This window comes from Sebastes fasciatus, chromosome 4 (assembly GCF_043250625.1).
Source record: "Sebastes fasciatus isolate fSebFas1 chromosome 4, fSebFas1.pri, whole genome shotgun sequence".
Taxonomy (NCBI): Eukaryota; Metazoa; Chordata; class Actinopteri; order Perciformes; family Sebastidae; genus Sebastes; species Sebastes fasciatus.
Window position 1 is genome coordinate 6120105 of NC_133798.1, and position 17455 is coordinate 6137559.

General features: G+C 41.3%; 2 protein-coding genes and 2 long non-coding RNA genes across 4 annotated transcripts in view; 2 read left to right on the forward strand and 2 right to left on the reverse strand.

Moving 5' to 3' along the window:
* Positions 1-9485, forward strand: part of LOC141765593 (uncharacterized) — a 101023-nt gene extending 91538 nt beyond the window's left edge. The window contains exon 2 of the long non-coding RNA XR_012593535.1: positions 9355-9485. This is a non-coding gene — a long non-coding RNA (uncharacterized LOC141765593). The remainder of the gene's footprint in view (positions 1-9354) is intronic.
* The window catches only part of LOC141765594 (uncharacterized), a 371017-nt gene that overhangs the window by 195279 nt on the left and 158283 nt on the right, over positions 1-17455 (reverse strand). The window lies entirely within an intron of this gene.
* Positions 14-7080, reverse strand: olmf4l1 (olfactomedin 4-like 1). Its single transcript, XM_074631666.1, has 7 exons — positions 6897-7080; positions 6632-6763; positions 6229-6447; positions 4458-4611; positions 3804-4031; positions 1992-2160; positions 14-1607 (listed from the first exon to the last, which is right to left on the reverse strand). The coding sequence occupies exons 1-7, from the start codon at positions 6948-6950 to the stop codon at positions 1172-1174; spliced, it is 1392 nt and encodes a 463-aa protein (XP_074487767.1). The 5' UTR covers positions 6951-7080; the 3' UTR covers positions 14-1171.
* Positions 12282-16921, forward strand: LOC141765565 (olfactomedin-like). The gene is made up of 5 exons (XM_074631631.1): positions 12282-12442; positions 12631-12789; positions 14263-14475; positions 14859-14991; positions 15705-16921. Exons 1-5 carry the CDS (start codon positions 12410-12412, stop codon positions 16550-16552), a joined length of 1386 nt encoding a protein of 461 aa, XP_074487732.1. The 5' UTR covers positions 12282-12409; the 3' UTR covers positions 16553-16921.

Below are 17455 nucleotides of genomic sequence, written 5' to 3' on the forward strand. Positions count from 1 at the left end.
GAACTTCAAACAGTTGAAAGTATTTTTTTATTATGTTTTAACATCATATTGTAAACAACATGTCTTCCTCACCTCATGCAGATAGATGGATTCTAGAAAATCCTAATGTCTCCACACTATAGGTACATACATTAATCCACTATAGAAGCCCTGTTCAGACCTGGTATAAACGTGCGTCCTGAGTCCCAAGAGTCCCAAATGGACAGCTCTAAGGAGAGGTGTCAAGACGCATTGAGGTCTGATCACTCAGATCCAGAGGTGGTCTGTACCCCATATTGTCACATTCTTTTAGCAGTGTGTAGTGAATGTGTCCTGGGCCACATTAAAGACTCAACTGACGTCCCGCTGGGATCCACGGGGTCTCTGAGCTCCTCATGTGAATAGACAGGCAGACACGAGCGCTTGTCTGCCTTGCAGCATGGAAACGGCTTCTGTGCTCTACTGTATTCTGTCGGTAAAACTGTATTTTATTAAAATATATCTTATCTATAGGCTACATATCTACAGACTGTCAGACTAGGCACATAAAGTGCATTATTATCATACTGATGGAGATGTGTCTGTGTTTTTGTGCCGGTGCTTTGCACGGAGCTGATACCCGCCCGCCCGCTCTCATCCCTGGCCCCCCTTAAGCTCTGTGCCCCGCCGTTGCCTGGCAAAGGCGGCGGTGTCGGCGGTACAATAACCTTTAATTTTGATGTTAATGAAATGTGCCTGAATTCATGAATATGTAGGATATTACTACTGACATTCCTGTTATATTACGTCACAACGTCTGCCCTATTAGCCATGTGCTTACTACGTGTTTATTTGCATATAGAGCGGGGAAGTGAGATTGTATCATAAACGGTCACTGGAGATGCATGTGGAGACACATTCTAATGCCAGACGTACCTAAAGCTGTCCAATTGTGTTTGGATCACTGAGGACGCATGTTAGTGCCAGGTCTGAACAGGGAGAACTAGGTCTTGCAATGCAAATGTATATTATGCCGAATTTACCACGTCAATTTACCATGTGTACCATGTATAGTACAGGTAATTTCACACCCCCTCAATGCTTTTTGCTGGCCTTCATTAACGAGTCACCTTTATTTGTTCATGCTGGTCACTATAACTGCAGCCATTATTTAGATACAGGCTTTTATGGAAACATTGTCAGCATTGTCCATTTAGCTAAACAAAACCTTGTAGGAGACCATGTTGGAGTCACAGTAGGCATGTAGCATCTGGTCCACAGGGCTGTAGTTCAGGGCAAAAATGTTGGGAGACATCTTGTTGATGAAGACACCAATGTTGAACCTCTCCACCCCTGTCGCGGTGTCAAACGAGTAGAAGATCTCCTCCAAATCTTTGTCGACATACCGCGTCGCATAGAGCACACCGCAGGCCATGAAGGTGTTAGTCACCGCCTGCTTGTAGACAGAGGTGTACCAGGTTTGGCCAAGCGTCAGCGGTTCGCCCTCCTCCACCTTGGACAACACCAGGTTGCCAAAGTCCTGGTTGGTGGTATAGATCACCCAGACGCCTGACTCATCTGTCGCTAGGTCCAGGTCGGTGAACGGGTAGCATTCATCAAGGCGGCAGAAGTTCCCCTTTGAGTTAAACCTGAAAAAAACAGAAGTGATGTTTCATTTGGAAATGAAGGAAATAGGCGGGGTCATGCTTCATCAATGCATCATCAGTTACACTGCGCATATATTTTACCCAGAGGTCTTAATGTTCTGGCTGATCGGAATCCTTAGAAAAATTCCTGAATCCAGATCATGATCTGGATCGCCACCAAAATCTAATGGATTGTTCATTGTGCCACACCCCACCCCTCCAAAAAATGTCATTCAAATCCATCACAGACCTTTGGAGTAATCCTGCTAACAGACAGACCAACAAACCAATAAACAAACCAACGCCAGTGAAAACATAACCTGCTTCCTAGGCCTTCGGCCTTGGCGGAGGTAATAATGATCTTAAAGACAAAGTCGAGCAGCGAACCTGGTGCCTTTTGGTAGTTGTGAGTTGGTAACGGTTTTGGCGGTGAGGTTGAATCGACAAACAGTGTCTAGGTTGTAACAGTTGTAGTACAAGGCCTCTCCATACATCACAACATTTGGACCCTGGATGGTGTTGGTGGTTGGGTTAGAGGGGCTGATCATGACATTACCTGGAAGAAGAAGGAGAAAAAGAAGAAGAAGAAGAAGAAGAAGAAAAAGAAGAAGAAAAAGGGGAAAGAGTAACTCCAATGTAAACCCATCCATATCATTATTAGACGCTCACCGCAAGTGCCCCGAAAGTCAGGTGACATAGTATAAAGAGCGTCAAAGTCCGCGTAGGGAGGAGGACGGGGTGGATGGACGGGTTAACAAACATATGTCCTGCTGACCGGTCCCGTGTGAACCCAAAAGTCAGCGTTGACGTATTTACGTTGACTACTTAACTTACGCAGGCTATATAACTTACTTACTGTAACAAACCACCCAAAACCACAATGTTTTCCTAAACATAACAAAGTAGTTTTGTTTGAAATCACAACATTAACTACATGTTTAAAACTACGACGTAGTATACGTAGGGCTGCCGAGTGCATTAAAAAGTGATGGGGGACCTGGCCAAGCGTCCATACGGGTTGGGAATGAGAACAGGTTGGGTAATTACCAGTAGGGCTTTAATACATGCTCTTGTCCATTAGAAGTATCAATTGCTAGTGATGGCGAGCTGAAGCCTCATGAAGCTTTGAAGCTTTCCAGCAAATTGGTTCGGAAAAGGGTTAATTTCTCGAGGCTTTATGTGCTCACGAAACCACCTGGTGGTCAAAGAGTGTAAAACAGGCAGATATGATCTTAACCATGTGATAAGATAAGATAAGATAAGATCAGATATTCCTTTATTAGTCCTGCAGTGGGGACATGTGCAGTGTACAACAGCAAAGGGGATAGTGCAAAAAACAAGATGCACCAGCTAACACAGTAAAAAAAGAGCTAAACAAAGTGCAACAAAATATGAACCATTTAAATAGAAGGAAGTATAAAAATAGGAGCAGTATATACAGTATTGACAATAAACAGACTATTAACAAAATTGCACAAGTGGAAAATGATATTGCACAGTGAGAATGAATGAATGAATGAATGAATGAATGAAATTCCACCTGAAAATATCAGGTTATGTCAGTTTTTGGTGTGTAAGTGTAAGTGCTCTACTGGGATCAGTGCTGGTTGTGGTCTACTGGGACCACAGATCTGTGATATACTGTATTTTGCGCCAGTAAAGGCTGTTGGGAATGACTATAAACAATGAAAAAAATATATATTACCATGTAATCAATTTATATATCTATATAATATATATTATAATGTATATTTTCTAGTAAGTATATTATGAGTATATAACATACATGTATAATAAATTGTAATTGTTTTATTCATCTTAAGTGTATAAACCAATCCTTTGGTCAATAATTGTATTGTATTGTAGTGTAATATAATATAATAATGGTAGGAGGGGTAATATTAGTGTTCTGTGTCACTTCTGGAAAGTGGCATTGGTTGAACCAGTGAAGATCTGAAACACTTCATGAACCAGTGGGCGGTACGGCCGGGCAGCGAGGCTTCGGACGTCATTAATGACGTCATTGGTCTAAAACGATACAAGCCTCGATACGCGCATTGCGGAAAACTTCCTGGATTACTCGACACACGCTCCGAAGCCTCGGCACAGCACGTAACATCACTATCAATTGCACAATTATGCACACTGAGCTGAAGGGTAGCATAACACTTAAAACTATAACACAAGAGTTCTTCTTACCTGGTGTGCTCACCCCAACAATCAGAGAGCTCAGGCTGGAGTAGAGACGGACATAGTGGGCGAATTTATTGCCAGAGGTCAGCATTACCAGCCAATACCAGCTCTCCTTCCCCGCCTCTGGTTTGGGATCCCGACCCCAGGCTCCATATTTGTGGGAGCCAGGGTACTCTCCTGCTGTGTACACCCTCGGCCCGGTAATGTTCACAAATCGACCGTGGGGGCAGTTACCTTGGTATAAAATACAAGAGAGAAAGAAATTGTACTAAATAAGTACAGCTGGTTGGGCGAGGCATCCGCTGGTTGATAACTACTTCCAAATTGTGGTGATTGGTGCTGAACAACAGTTCAGAACCAGAATGGCCTCTAATGTTGGATGTCATTTTGATGGAGGTTAAGGACTGGCCACATCTTTGCTCAGGTAAAATAACAAGCAACTCATTATTGACACATATTAGATCAAGAAGCCCAATCAATCTCTGTGGGTTCACAATGTGAAATTGCAAAGTGGATCATCAGTGAACTACAACAAAGTATAGCAATTGCTACACAACCAGATTAAGATTTTGTCTATCTCGTGGCCTCCAGTGGAAGTGAAAGTGAAGTTTAAAAAAGTCTCCCCACACACTGGTGCTTAGTGTGGGTTTGGGCACATACCACGTGGAGGCTGAGTGGGTTCGGCGGAGGGGTCAAGTCCAGTCTTGCACTGGTCCAGATCTCTCTTCAGACGCTGGTTGGCTTGTTGTGTCTTCACCATCTGCATGGTGTCGTATGTCTCCAGCTCCTGCATCTCTGCTCTCAGGTCCTCCAACTGAGCAACAGAACAGACATCCCAATATATTTATATATATATATATATATATATATATATATATACAGTATATATGCCTGTCATCAGAGAAACTAGACTGGCTTATACATTGATAAAGAAAGACATTTCACCCATCGACTTCTAACCTCATCACCAAAGTCACAATAATCAATATGTCAATATTTTGATAATACAGCTCCCATATGGAATTAGTTAAAAAAGAATAGATCTTGACTGTGTATAAAGACTGATACAATTTTGAAATTGTACATTTTTTAAAACCATTTTGTATGAGTACCTGCTCAAAATGCAAGCTGATAATCATAGAACCTGTCTGCCAGTGTCACTCTTGATACCACCAGATGGCACCAAAGGTAGACATTTTCCATCATACTGGAATGTAGTGATGTCACTTGAGTCAGCGTCATTTGGGGTTTAAGACTACAAGTTCAAAATTTAAGATAAGAAAATATTTTTTAATCTGTTGGTGTAGAGTTAGAAAGACTGAAGTCTGCTTGAGGCCAGAGGCTCCAGGCTACAATAGCCGCTACTTGCATAGAGAGCCTAAGTCCCGCCCCTTTCGGAGGACCACCATGGGACCTTGGTATGAATGGTAGTCAACGGGGAGAGACAAATATTTTTTTTGAACCCGTTTGAATTACGCCATGAATCACACATATGATGTTTGTCAATTTAAAACATAATTGTGCAAGTCAAGAAAGTCTCAGTTTGTTGTAAAACTGTTGAAGTATCAGACTGTGAGAATACGTCATTAGAAAGACGACACACCCAGAAGTCACGCAAGTGACGTCAGGTCAGATAACGTTTCATTTGTGCGTGGAACATAGCTAAGTTAGCTAGCTAGCTAGTGTCGGTGACGTATATTGTACGAGACGAGAGAGAGACGTAGTTCACTGAGCAGTTTCACACAAAAATTAATGATACTACGACAAAGACTTGAAAAACTATCTTTTAAATGACAAACATCATATGTGTGATTCATGGCACAATTCAAACTGGATCAAAAAAAGTTTTGTCTCTCTCCGTTGACTACCGTTCATATTTTTTTTCCAAAATAAGATCCCATGGGGTCGACCAGAAGGGGTGTAACTTAGGCTCTCTATAACACACTCTCTGACTGAACTTTTGGCAGTTAGCTTTGCATTGTGGGTAATGTAGGCACCAGGTTTGGACCAGGAAGAAGAATGATTTGAATCGATTTAGATACTTAAAAAAAAAATCTGTCCATCCTGAGTCAGTGATAATGAGTCAATGTTATTATGGGTGCAATGCAAAATCAGTGGAGTACTCTTAATGACACAAGGGCATTGCAACACTATCAGTAGAAAGTTTCTTTCATTAGTCTTTGATGAAGAAGAAGTGAAGATGTTGGAGACTTCTCAATGATAATGTCGGCTACAGGACATGAATTACTTTGAAAGCCAGAAATCTTAGTAGATACAGTAACATAGTCATAATTTCTGCAGATTTGCACACCATGGTCATTCCACAGGACAGTGCAGTCTTAGTGCTCCTTTAAATAATATAGTTTCATTTTGCTATAGATACCAAAAATCAATCTGCACTTTGAGCAGTGTCACTCTGTGTCACCTATACCTGTTGGGTAGTGTTAGCAGATAGACGCTGGTGTCCCAGGGTGGTGCTTTTGAGCCTGTCGATGAACTGGTTGATCTGCATCAGTTCATTCTCTATCACCTGCAGGCTGATGACCGAATAGAGCTCTCCATCATCCTCCCTCTCCAGCATCGACACATCTTCCTGCAGCTGTGGCAGACGTTGCTCCAAACCCAGCAGCAGACTCTCTAGCTGTAGAATCTGAATAGAATAGACAAACAGGTCGGCACTGTCATCACACATCACACAGGACTCCATCAGCAAGAATGCATACATGCAGGAGTCTTACAGGAGTTTTTTTTGTTTTAAATATCATTATTAATATATATTTTCTGACAGCTTTACAGATGAGTTCTTTAGTCTGGTTTAGAGAATTACTACTTACCTTCTGTGGGGTGACGTTGCCGTTGCATTTTGATGCAGTGTCCTCCGCTTTGCCGAGTTTGTCGTGAGGGAATGTCTTCTCTGAAGTAGTCAACTCACATGTACACTGATGTTCATCTTTATGTGCAGGTACCTGAAATCAAGAATATTAAACGTGGCATAAATAAATACTAAATGCTGTTTGTAAATTGATCTACATTTTGAAATGGGCAGTGTGTAATACAATTTTAAAAAGTTACAGTAATTCCCCCTGAGTGTTTTCTTACCTGTTGGGTGAGGGTGAACAGAGCACACAGTGGAACAATCACGTACAGCTTCATGGTGGATCAGAGAGCAGAGCTGAGTGGATACAGTTTGAATATGACAGTGTGTCTGACTGGAGCAGCAGCTTCTAACTCGTGAACACTCCCACTAACCTCTGCATGTGAGGGATTGAACGTGCCTGTGTGTTCAGTGTGTGTGTTTCCTTCAGAATCCGATCACTTCCTCCTTGTGGTTGGGATTGCAGCAACACAGGATTTTTTTTATATGATGAAGGGAAAACTCCATGAATACTGACAGATGCTTTTATTTCTTAACCCTCTGAAACCCAATAGACCTGTTTTCGTCTTTTTTTTTAGCAGGTCAACAGTAGATGTCTCATAGAAGTGGTACAGATGGAGCTCAGCACTGTGTCAAGTTGTTCTAGTCATGAATCAGAAATAAACATGAATTAATTAATTAATTAATTAAAATGAACTGTATAATGGTTTAGAACATTATGATAGAAGTATATGATGGGCATCCCCATGCTTTATTATGTCTCATAAGTTGTTGCAGCATTTTTTGGGTTGATACCATTTGTTACACAGATTTGTTGCTGAACTTAACCATTGTTTTCCACTCGAGAATTGATAAACAATTATCAATAATCCCTCCAAAATACTAAATTAAGACACCAAGAAATAAAGAACAGAATATAATTTTTGAGCGTGGGTGGGGTACTTTGAGTCAGGGTGAAGATTGGAGTTAAACTAAATTAATAAGGTCAACTAAAGGGATGTAAATATGCTCTTTTTTTGTCTGTATAATAGAATAATTCTGTAAGCGAATGTGTCTAAGTGGATATCTATATGAATGCGTGTGTAGATAAAGACATATGTATATACTGTATGCTTGGTTGTATGCATATGAATATGAACTTACCTCTTGACTCTGCATTATTACAACGGGTAACATTTTTTTTTCATTAGAGTGGAAATCCATTTAGTAAAACCAGCTTAATTTTAACTTTGCAACTTCCACTTTAAATTTAAATGTTGCAATTTGTTTTACTGTGGAACTTCTTCAGCGGATATTTTCAGCTCTCAGTGCAGAGTGGTCACTTTCTGTTCCTGAATCCTGTTGCCACATCCACAGATATTGTATGTGCATCTCTATAAATCCATAAACCAAAATCACATATCAGTCACCACATTTCCTTCCCATCACTGTGGCCTGAAGGGAACCGATGATTGAGTGACTAATGTCAGTATCTGATGGATGTGGTAACAGGATTTAGGAACAGAAAGTGAGCACTCTGCACTAATCGCTGAAAAAAACACTGCAGTAATTCAGCTGACCGGGGTCCTGACCAAGCCCTGACAGCACATCACCTCCAACACCACCATCATCCACCTTCACCAGTCAAGTTCTGTACCTCCTACAAAATCCTCCTCCTCACCTACAAATCCCTCCATGCCCTTGACACCCAATACTTCCATCCCTCCACCCCTATACCCCATCCCATAATCTGCAGCCTTAAACTTAACTTAAACTTTATTATAGTTTTCATATACATACAGGTACATACATGAAATTTGACCTCTGCATTTAACCCATCCTTAGGAGCAGTGGGCTGCTGAAAAGCACCCGGGGAGTACCAACCTTGTGGTTAAAGGACGACCACTCCAGCCATTGATCCACAGCCGCCCCATCTGATCTCTCCAACCCCATTATGGAGGGACAACAATTGTCACGGAAATAGTAATAATGCATTTAATTGATTATTAAATAATCGTAGAATAAAAATAGGCATTAATAAATGTATTTACAAATTAATTTATTAATTTATAAATATATTAAATTACAAAGTAATTAATCATTTGATATTTTAATGGTGCAATAAAAAGAGGAATTTAGATAAAATAATTTACAAATGAAATCAATCCATCAATAAATAGTTCAAATTAAGAAGCAACACAAATCGGTCAATAATTATGTAATTTAAAAATACATTAATGAATGAATGAATAAATAATTGTCATGTTCTGGCTGTGCCAGCTCTTATTTACTTTTGTGATTTTGGATTTGTTGTATTTTTAGATTATTCCAGTGTTTCCTGTTTTATTTTGGTAATTCACTCCTCCTGTGTCTTGTCTGGTTTTACTTCCCTCCTTTGTTTGTTTTCCCGCCTTTTGTTGATTGTCTGCCCCGCCCTGATTTGTTTCACCTGTGTGTAGTCATGTATGGTATTTAAGCCTGTGTGTTTCCCCTCTGTCCTTGTCGGTTCGTTTGTCTCCCCAGTCCCGTCTACCTTGTCCTCCGTGTTCATTGTTTCCTCCAGCTCTTGTCTTAGTGTTCCTCCTGCCCGTGTTCTTGTATTCTCTGGTTAGTAGTTTTGTTTTGTTTCTCTGTTTGGTTTTTGGTATGTTTTCTTTGTACTTTGTTCCCCTCCTTGTTTCTGTCGTATGGTGAGTTTTCTAGATGACCCAAACGCAGAGTAACCAGCAGGAACGGAAGTTCTTTAAACAAAAGCGAGCTTTAATTAAGCTGACAAAATCCAGAAAACCACAAAAACAAGGAGGGGAACAAAGTACAAAGAAAACATACCAAAAACCAAACAGAGAAACAAAACAAAACTACTAACCAGAGAATACAAGAACACGGGCAGGAGGAACACTGAGACCAGAGCTGGAGGAAACAATGAACACGGAGGACAAGGTAGACGGGACTGGGGAGACAAACGAACCGACAAGGACAGAGGGGAAACACACAGGCTTAAATACCATACATGACTACACACAGGTGAAACAAATCAGGGCGGGGCAGACAATCAACAAAAGGCGGGAAAACAAACAAAGGAGGGAAGTAAAACCAGACAAGACACAGGAGGAGTGAATTACCAAAATAAAACAGGAAACACCGGAATAATCTAAAAATACAACAAATCCAAAATCACAAAAGTAAATAATAAGAGCTGGCACAGCCAGAACATGACAATAATGGATTTAAAAATCTTCATTCAGATACACAAATTGAATTAAGAATACAGATTTTAATCAGGCCTTTAAAAGGACAATTCCCTTTGCCATTTCCATTAGCATTTCCCTGCTGTTTTTCCTTTTCCTGCAATTTTTTTTTCCGAAATAAGGTCCCATGGTGGTCCACCGGAAGGGAAGGGACTTTGCCTCTCTATAAGATGTGGGCATAATCAGCGTGATGTCACCCATTGTTTTGTGGACTAGGGTTTTGAAGCATCGATTTCCGCATTTTGGCCATCGCCATCTTGGTTTTTGCAACCAGAAGTGACACGAGAGGGTGGAGCTAAGTACAACCAAACGCTGAGTAAAGCCTGGAGCACACTGCCCGCTTCATGCTCGCGTGACGGCAGCGTCGCGTGTTGTTTTTTATTTCGGCGTCCATGTTAACAGGTTAGAGTGGACACACTGCCCGCATGAGACGCGCGTCTATTTTATAGAATAGAAGGGTCGCCTATTTTACACGCGAGCCCCTCGACGTCTCAGCTGCGTGTCCAGCAGCAACAGACAGTGAAGGTGATCTATTGACAGTATATTAACTTCATACCAGCAAGACTTTACTACAGTTTCGAGGTTTATCTGTAGAATATGTTACGGAGATGAAAAAAAAGTAAAGTTAAGTAAACTTGTTTTTAAATCAACACTTCCTGCTTTCATTTCAAAATAAAAGCCCTCAGGCGTTTTTTTCTATAGACAGAATCCTTTCATTTGTTAACACGACGCTTTTATTCTGAAATATGAGCAGTCAGTGCTGTGGAAAACGCAGTGACTTTGGGGGCTCCAAAAATTTATAAAGTTTGGGGTTTAAATCAACATTTCCTGCTGTCATTTCGAAATAAAAGCCCTAAAGCGGGTTTTCACGAGGCTTTTATTCTGAAATATGTGCCGAACAGTGATGTGGAACAAGCAGAGTTTGGAAAGCATCATAAATGAATACAGTAGGAGTTTTCAATTGTGGATTATTACTATTATTTAGTAATTACCACACGTTTCTGAACCTTTCTGTCTAAAATAAATATAAATTATATTTATCATGAAGTTAAATGGCCATTAAAAGGCAAACTCTATGTAGAAAGAAAGGGCTGTCAACAGCATCAGAAACACAGCTGACAGGTAGCTGACACGCTCCCGACAGGCAGCTAACTCGCGTCTAGTGTGAACACCCTAGGTGGGCATCACGCGGCCACGACGTGACGCTGCCGTCAGGCGAGCCTGAAGCGGGCAGTGTGCCCACGGCTTAAGACATTTGTAGGTGCCCAAAATGTTACAATTAACTTTCAAGAACGAAAAACACACTGTGAAAGGGTTAAAGTTCTAAGAAAAAACATCCAGACCGGACAACGCCGTGGTAGAAACCTGTCAATCACAAGGTAGCCACGCCCTAAAGCATCCCCTGCTTTATGGTCTATTTGACTCTAAATGGGACCATAATTTACTAAATGAACATCATGCTGTATTGAAGAAGACTTGAAACCAGTGATTGAGACTATAAACTCATGTTTACAATGTTTACTGAGGTAATAAATCAAGTGAGAAGTAGGCTCATTTTCTCATAGAATTCTATACAATCAGACTTCTTCTTGCAACCAGAGGAGTCGCCCCCTGCTGGCTATTAGAAAGAATGCAAGTTTAAAGGTCCCATATTATAACAAAGTGAGATTTTCATATTTTTTTTATTATAAAGCAGGCTTAAGTCCTATATAAGTACTGTGAAAGTATCGAAATGCTCAATCCACAGGGAAATACACACAGCCTGTATTCAGAAACTCTGCATTTGAAACAAGGTGCCAGGATTACTGCCCATTTGTGATGTCACAAATATACTATATTTAGGTCATTTGCACAGAGTTAAAAGTAAACATTCTAAATGTGTCCCAGTTTATTCCCGGTTGCAGTGTATGTCAATGTCATCAGCTGACAGGAAGGACACAAGGACCCATGCTGTTGCCTAGCAATGCAATTCTGTTGCAATTTCGTCGCAATTCCGTCGAAATGCGCTAAAACGGAGCGTTTAAGACAGAGGGTTTATACAGGCATATTCAGACCGACAGTATGAGGAAAATAAAGTTTTTATTGAATATTACAGCATGTAAACATGTTCTAGTAGAAACACAAAATACAAGTATGATCCTGGAAATTAGCATGATATGGGACCTTTAAAGCACTTATGCATTGGCTTCACTTTAGAGAACCGGAGGTTATACCTCCTGGAGACAACACTGCACAGGGGAAATAATAACCACCGAATTAAGTAAGGGGGGAAATATGGGAAATTCCTGTGTTGACCATAACTGTTGTGAAACTCTCACATTTTTAGAGTTTCACATCCACTTGAGCGGTTTTAAGACTTTAGTGACTCATCAGCGACGAGAAGCAAGTCAGGAAAACGTGTGTGTGGTGTGATTGAGTGTATTAGAGAAAAGAGAAGAGGAGAAGTGGTGACTTCAGTACTACCAGCGTCTGTCCTTGTCAGTCCACTATTCATCTTTCCAGCTGGAAACATGCTGCTGCTGCTCCTACTGCTGCTGTCATCAGTGAGTTACACTTGATATCCTACTCTTAGAAAATTAAGGACAAAAGTGGAAGATATAGCTCTTTATGACATTAGACAGAGGCTCTTTTCTTCCATTTTTTCGTTATTTTTGTTAGTGCAGTCTCTTAACTTTATCTTTGTAAATCCTCCTGTTAACAACATGAATGTTTTGTGCTCGTATAACTGCAGAGTGACGGCCAGGCTCAGCGTGTGTCGGGTAAGAACAAGAATGGTTCGTGTGTCTGTGCAGTGAACTCCACCATGTGGTCCTTCCCTGTTGTGAATTACGAGGCCGTGCTGCAGCAGGTTCAGTCCTGTGAAGTATCTTTGAACAGTCTGCAGGAAAAGGTGAGAACTAAAGTCGACCAGCATTTTTTGACAGTATTGAGTGTGGTACTTAGTTCAGGGGATACAACCCAGGTGAATAGGGTCAAACAAAACAAATGTAACTAATAGATATCACTATGAAACTTCCCCAGTTGATTACTTACATTAGGACAATATTTTTTTTAATTTAAAATGTTATGTTTAAATATGCAAATTAGGCATTATCTATAGCTAACCTTTGGTGAATTAAAGGAGAAATCTAAAGATGCAAATAGACAAAGTAGTAATATAAACACCTGAATGTGTGGTTTGGATGTTTTCTTTCCACCAGTCTGAAAGAAGACATGTTATCGTAGCAAAATTGCCCAAAATCGCAAAATTGTCCGATCCATGAAAAACGATGTTCTAACTCACACAGGCTGCACCCTCCACCTATGTTCCCATGCTCCTTGAGCTGGAGAATGTGATGTGCAGGGTTTCTACTGCTTGTTTCTGACCCCTGCAGGGTTAGACCATGGCTTTACCCAAATCAGTTCTGTGCTATCTGAGGTGGCTAGGAACCCTTACTTCTCCGCTGCATCGGCCTAGGTTATAAAGAAGTAGGCGGGCTGCGGTGTCTAATCCTTAGCTGGTCTGGATCAGTGTGGTTAGGTCGATGTGGTGGCGTGGCAGGGTGTACATCTATAGGGCTACACCGACTGTGTGATAGAGTCCAGTAGAGGGCAGAGCCTGTGTGAGTTAGAACGAATGTTACAGTATTGTAACCCTAGTTCTATGAGCACAGGCAGAGCCCTCTACCAAGGAGACCCTGCCGCTCCTGCGCCGCTCGCTGAAGAGGGCGTGAGCGGATACCAGGCTTTGTGCAAGTTTGTAAGTATTAGGGATGTTAATAATTAACCGTTTAACCGCTAACCAACATTAGGCACTTTAACCTATTAACGCTAAGAAATATTAATAATTAATTAAAAAGCTGAGCGGCTCAGAGGAGCGGCTTGTCACTTTAAGGAGAATAGCTGGTCCACCTTAAGAGGTGGAGCCAGAATTGCAGGATACAGAAAGTTGGCTCCGGTCTCTCGAGCTCGCTTTAGCGGAGCGGAGAGAGTATTACCCATAGAGTCCAGTAGAGGGCTCCACTGTGCTTATAGAACTATGGTTACAATATCGTAACCTTCGTTTTTGCCCCGGGGCGACTCCCCTTAATTCAGACTGGGTCCAGTCCAGTCCACATTGATGGATTTTATGGATACAGTGGTGCTGAGCCACACTGTACTGGTTAGATGCATTTATTATAATGCAACATTTTGATTGGATACAATAATTGTGATTATTATGATTACTATCGGCATTTCAGACTCTTTAGTTCACCTGACTTGCATGTCTTGTGACTGTGTGAAGGTGCAGTACTCAGTGAAAATGATTTCAGAATATACTATATGTACTTGAACCTGGAATCCTGAAAACGTATTCAGAGTTTCTGTCTGTTTCTCCATGCAGGTGGAGTTGTCCAACCAGCGGCTCCCTCAGATCCAGGCTCTGATCAAGAACTTGACGGAGCGGCTGGAGCCTCACCAGTACCTGCAATACCAGGGCCTTTACACAGACTTGTCTCTGCACCAGCTGGGCCAGGAGCTCAGCCAGCTGGAGACAGACATCGGTGCCATCCACGGCCAGTTTAACAACGCCCAAACAAAGAAACTGTCCAACGAGGTACAGCAGAACATTAAGTGACACTAAAATGATTCCGTTATAACGTTGCAGAGCAATAACCCACATGAGTAACATGAAGCTAAACTCCATGCTGCATAAGAAACTAGCAATATGATACAGCAAAGAAAAATATAATAAGACTGCTGCATTATGTTAGCGTCATATCAATGGTATATGACAGAAATGAAAGAAAAAGAGAGGACCGAATTTAAATTTAATGATATATCAAGAGAACAAATATGATCATATGAAGAAACATATCAAGTTATTTGAAATGTTTTAAAGTTAAATGTTACCATATAAATATGTTAACTGTCTGTATACCATGCTGTAAATGTGTGTGTGTGTGTGTGTGTGTGTGTGTGTGTGTGTGTGTGTGTTAGGTGGGTAAACTGCATACAGATGTGGACAGGATAAAAATGTCGGACACAATTAACATGAAGGCTGTCAAAGAGAAGCTGCGCTACCTGAAGAACAGCGCGGAGTCCTGCAAGTCCATCCCCAAAGACTTCAAAGGTAAGCATGGTGTGTGTGTGTGTGGTGTGTGTGTGTGTGTGTGTGTGTGTGTGTGTGTGTGTGTGTGTGTGTGTGTGTGTGTGTGTGTGTGTGTGTGTGTGTGTGTGTGTGTGTGTGTGTCTAATAATTAACCGTTTAACCGTTTACCAACATTAAGCATTTTAACCGATTAATGCTATCGGTTAAAACGGTTAAAAGAAATGTTAATAATGAATTAAAAAGCTGAGAATAACTACTCGTCACTTAAAGGACAAAAGCTGGTCCACCTTAAAAGTGCCTGAGCCGGCATTACAGATACAGGAAGTTGGCTCCCGTCTATAGCTCGCTTGAGCGAAGGAGTTATAGCCTCGTATTTACAGTAGATTTAGTGTATTTACGATACAAGGGTTTACATAAAATTTAATTTATTTTATTTTCATTTATTTGTTATATTATTATGAATAGCAAATTTCACCCCCATGACCAGAGCAGAACCGCAAATTTGCAGCATTCAGCAAAGAATAGATGCTCAGTGCCTCGTCACGCTGCTGGCGAATGTAGCATAGTATAAATACACGGCTCTCCCATTGCAGAGAATTAAAAAAAATATGCCGGCCTCTGGAAAAAAAACGCTTTGACCAAACTCAACCGTTGACTCTGACTCTTTGTGTCCCTGTTTTAGCTTCCCCTGCTCTAGACTGTACTGTACATTCAACTTCTCTCTCCGTTTCCAGGCCAGCACAGGTACTGCCTCAAGGGCCTGATCTCCGACATCAGCGATCCCATCACGACTAAGGTCACTCCCCAGGGTAAGGGCTACATCTCTGGTTCGTGGGGCAAACAGGCCCAGATGGACAGCGAGGGAGAGGAGAACAGCTACTGGGTTCAGCCTCTGCTCAGCGCCAACATCTGGGGCAACACCGTGCGCGTATATCAAAACTACGAAGACTTCATGGCCTCCGCCAACCACAAGGACTTTACCTTCGCTCCATCCTACACTCACGCCAACACCCTCGAGGGTCCAAGTAGTGTTCTATATGGTGAAGCGCTGTACTATCACTGCTACCTCTCTGCAGATGTCTGCCGCTACGACCTGAACAGCAACACCGTCAAGCGGGTGACACTTCCGGGCACCGGCGTCGGTTTCAACAACAAGTTCCCGTATTGTTACTTTAACTGTCGTCTCAATAGTGATGTGGACGTGGAGGCAGATGAGACGGGACTGTGGGCCTTGTATGCCACTGTTGGTAACCATGGTAATCTGGTAGTGAGCCGACTGGTTTGGAACAGCGTGAATGAGACGCTCAATGTCACACAGACATGGGAGACAAGGATGTTCAAGAAGGCGGTGAGCAATGCTTTCATGGTGTGCGGTGTGCTATATGCTACCCGTTATGTGGACGATTACCGCGAGGAGGTGTTCTACGCCTTCGACACAGCAACAGGCAAAGAGGACAACTCACTAGCACTGCCACTGGAGAAGGTAGCTAAGGGAGTGGCCAGCCTGAGCTATAACCCCACCAACAAGCAGATCTACATGTACAATGATGGATATCTACTAGCCTACCAGGCCCACTTCTGATCTGAGGCTGTTGTAATTGGCATTTAGCCATGTCACATAACACAACAAGAAATAAATAGAGCTAGAAAAGGTCCAGCGAAATATGTCAAACTATATATCATATCAGGTACTCCATATTGTTAGCATACCACGTAGCCTGTAGCGCAGTGGGTATAGTGGTCATCCTTTAAACGTAAGCTTGGTGGTTCGATCCCCAGCTGTCTGCATGTCGCAATGTCGTTGAGCAAAACTCAAAGTTGCTCCCTGGGCGCTTAACTGCAGCTCACTACTCCTACAATGCTTAGGATGTGTTAAATGTAGAGGGCAAATTTCATGTATGTATGTACCTGTATGGATATGATGATTGTAATAAAGTTTCTTACTTTTTGAGTTTGTTGTAACAAATGTTTGTGATGTAACAAAAACTGAAATAATTAACTTTAAAAGCATTTTTCCAATGTAAATATAGCTCAACTCATCAGATGGATTATCAGTTTTCTGGTAATTTACAGTTTTTCTCATTCGCTGTTTTTTTTTTTTTCTCAACTTTTTTTTCTCAACTTTTTAATGAGAATTATTTATTTTTTTTCAAAATAATCAGCTCAAATGAACAATTAGTTTGTTGTTCACAACAGATTAGAATTTCTCATTCGTTCAAACCAAATTGCACGTGTTTTGGCATATGTACAAAAGAGTAAGTACAATAACCACTTGCACGCCTTGCTGATCAAAACTGATGAGTTGATTCTCAGTAAAGTTGTAAAACTCTTCACAACTTCTAAACATTATTTCATCGTTTGAGCAATCACATGCAAAATGATCCACGGTGTTACGTACTGTGGGGAGGTACAATTTGTTGTTTTTTACTGAACTACCACAGCTTTTTTCATTTTTGCTGGGTTTTAGATTTTTTTCTGGCATGGA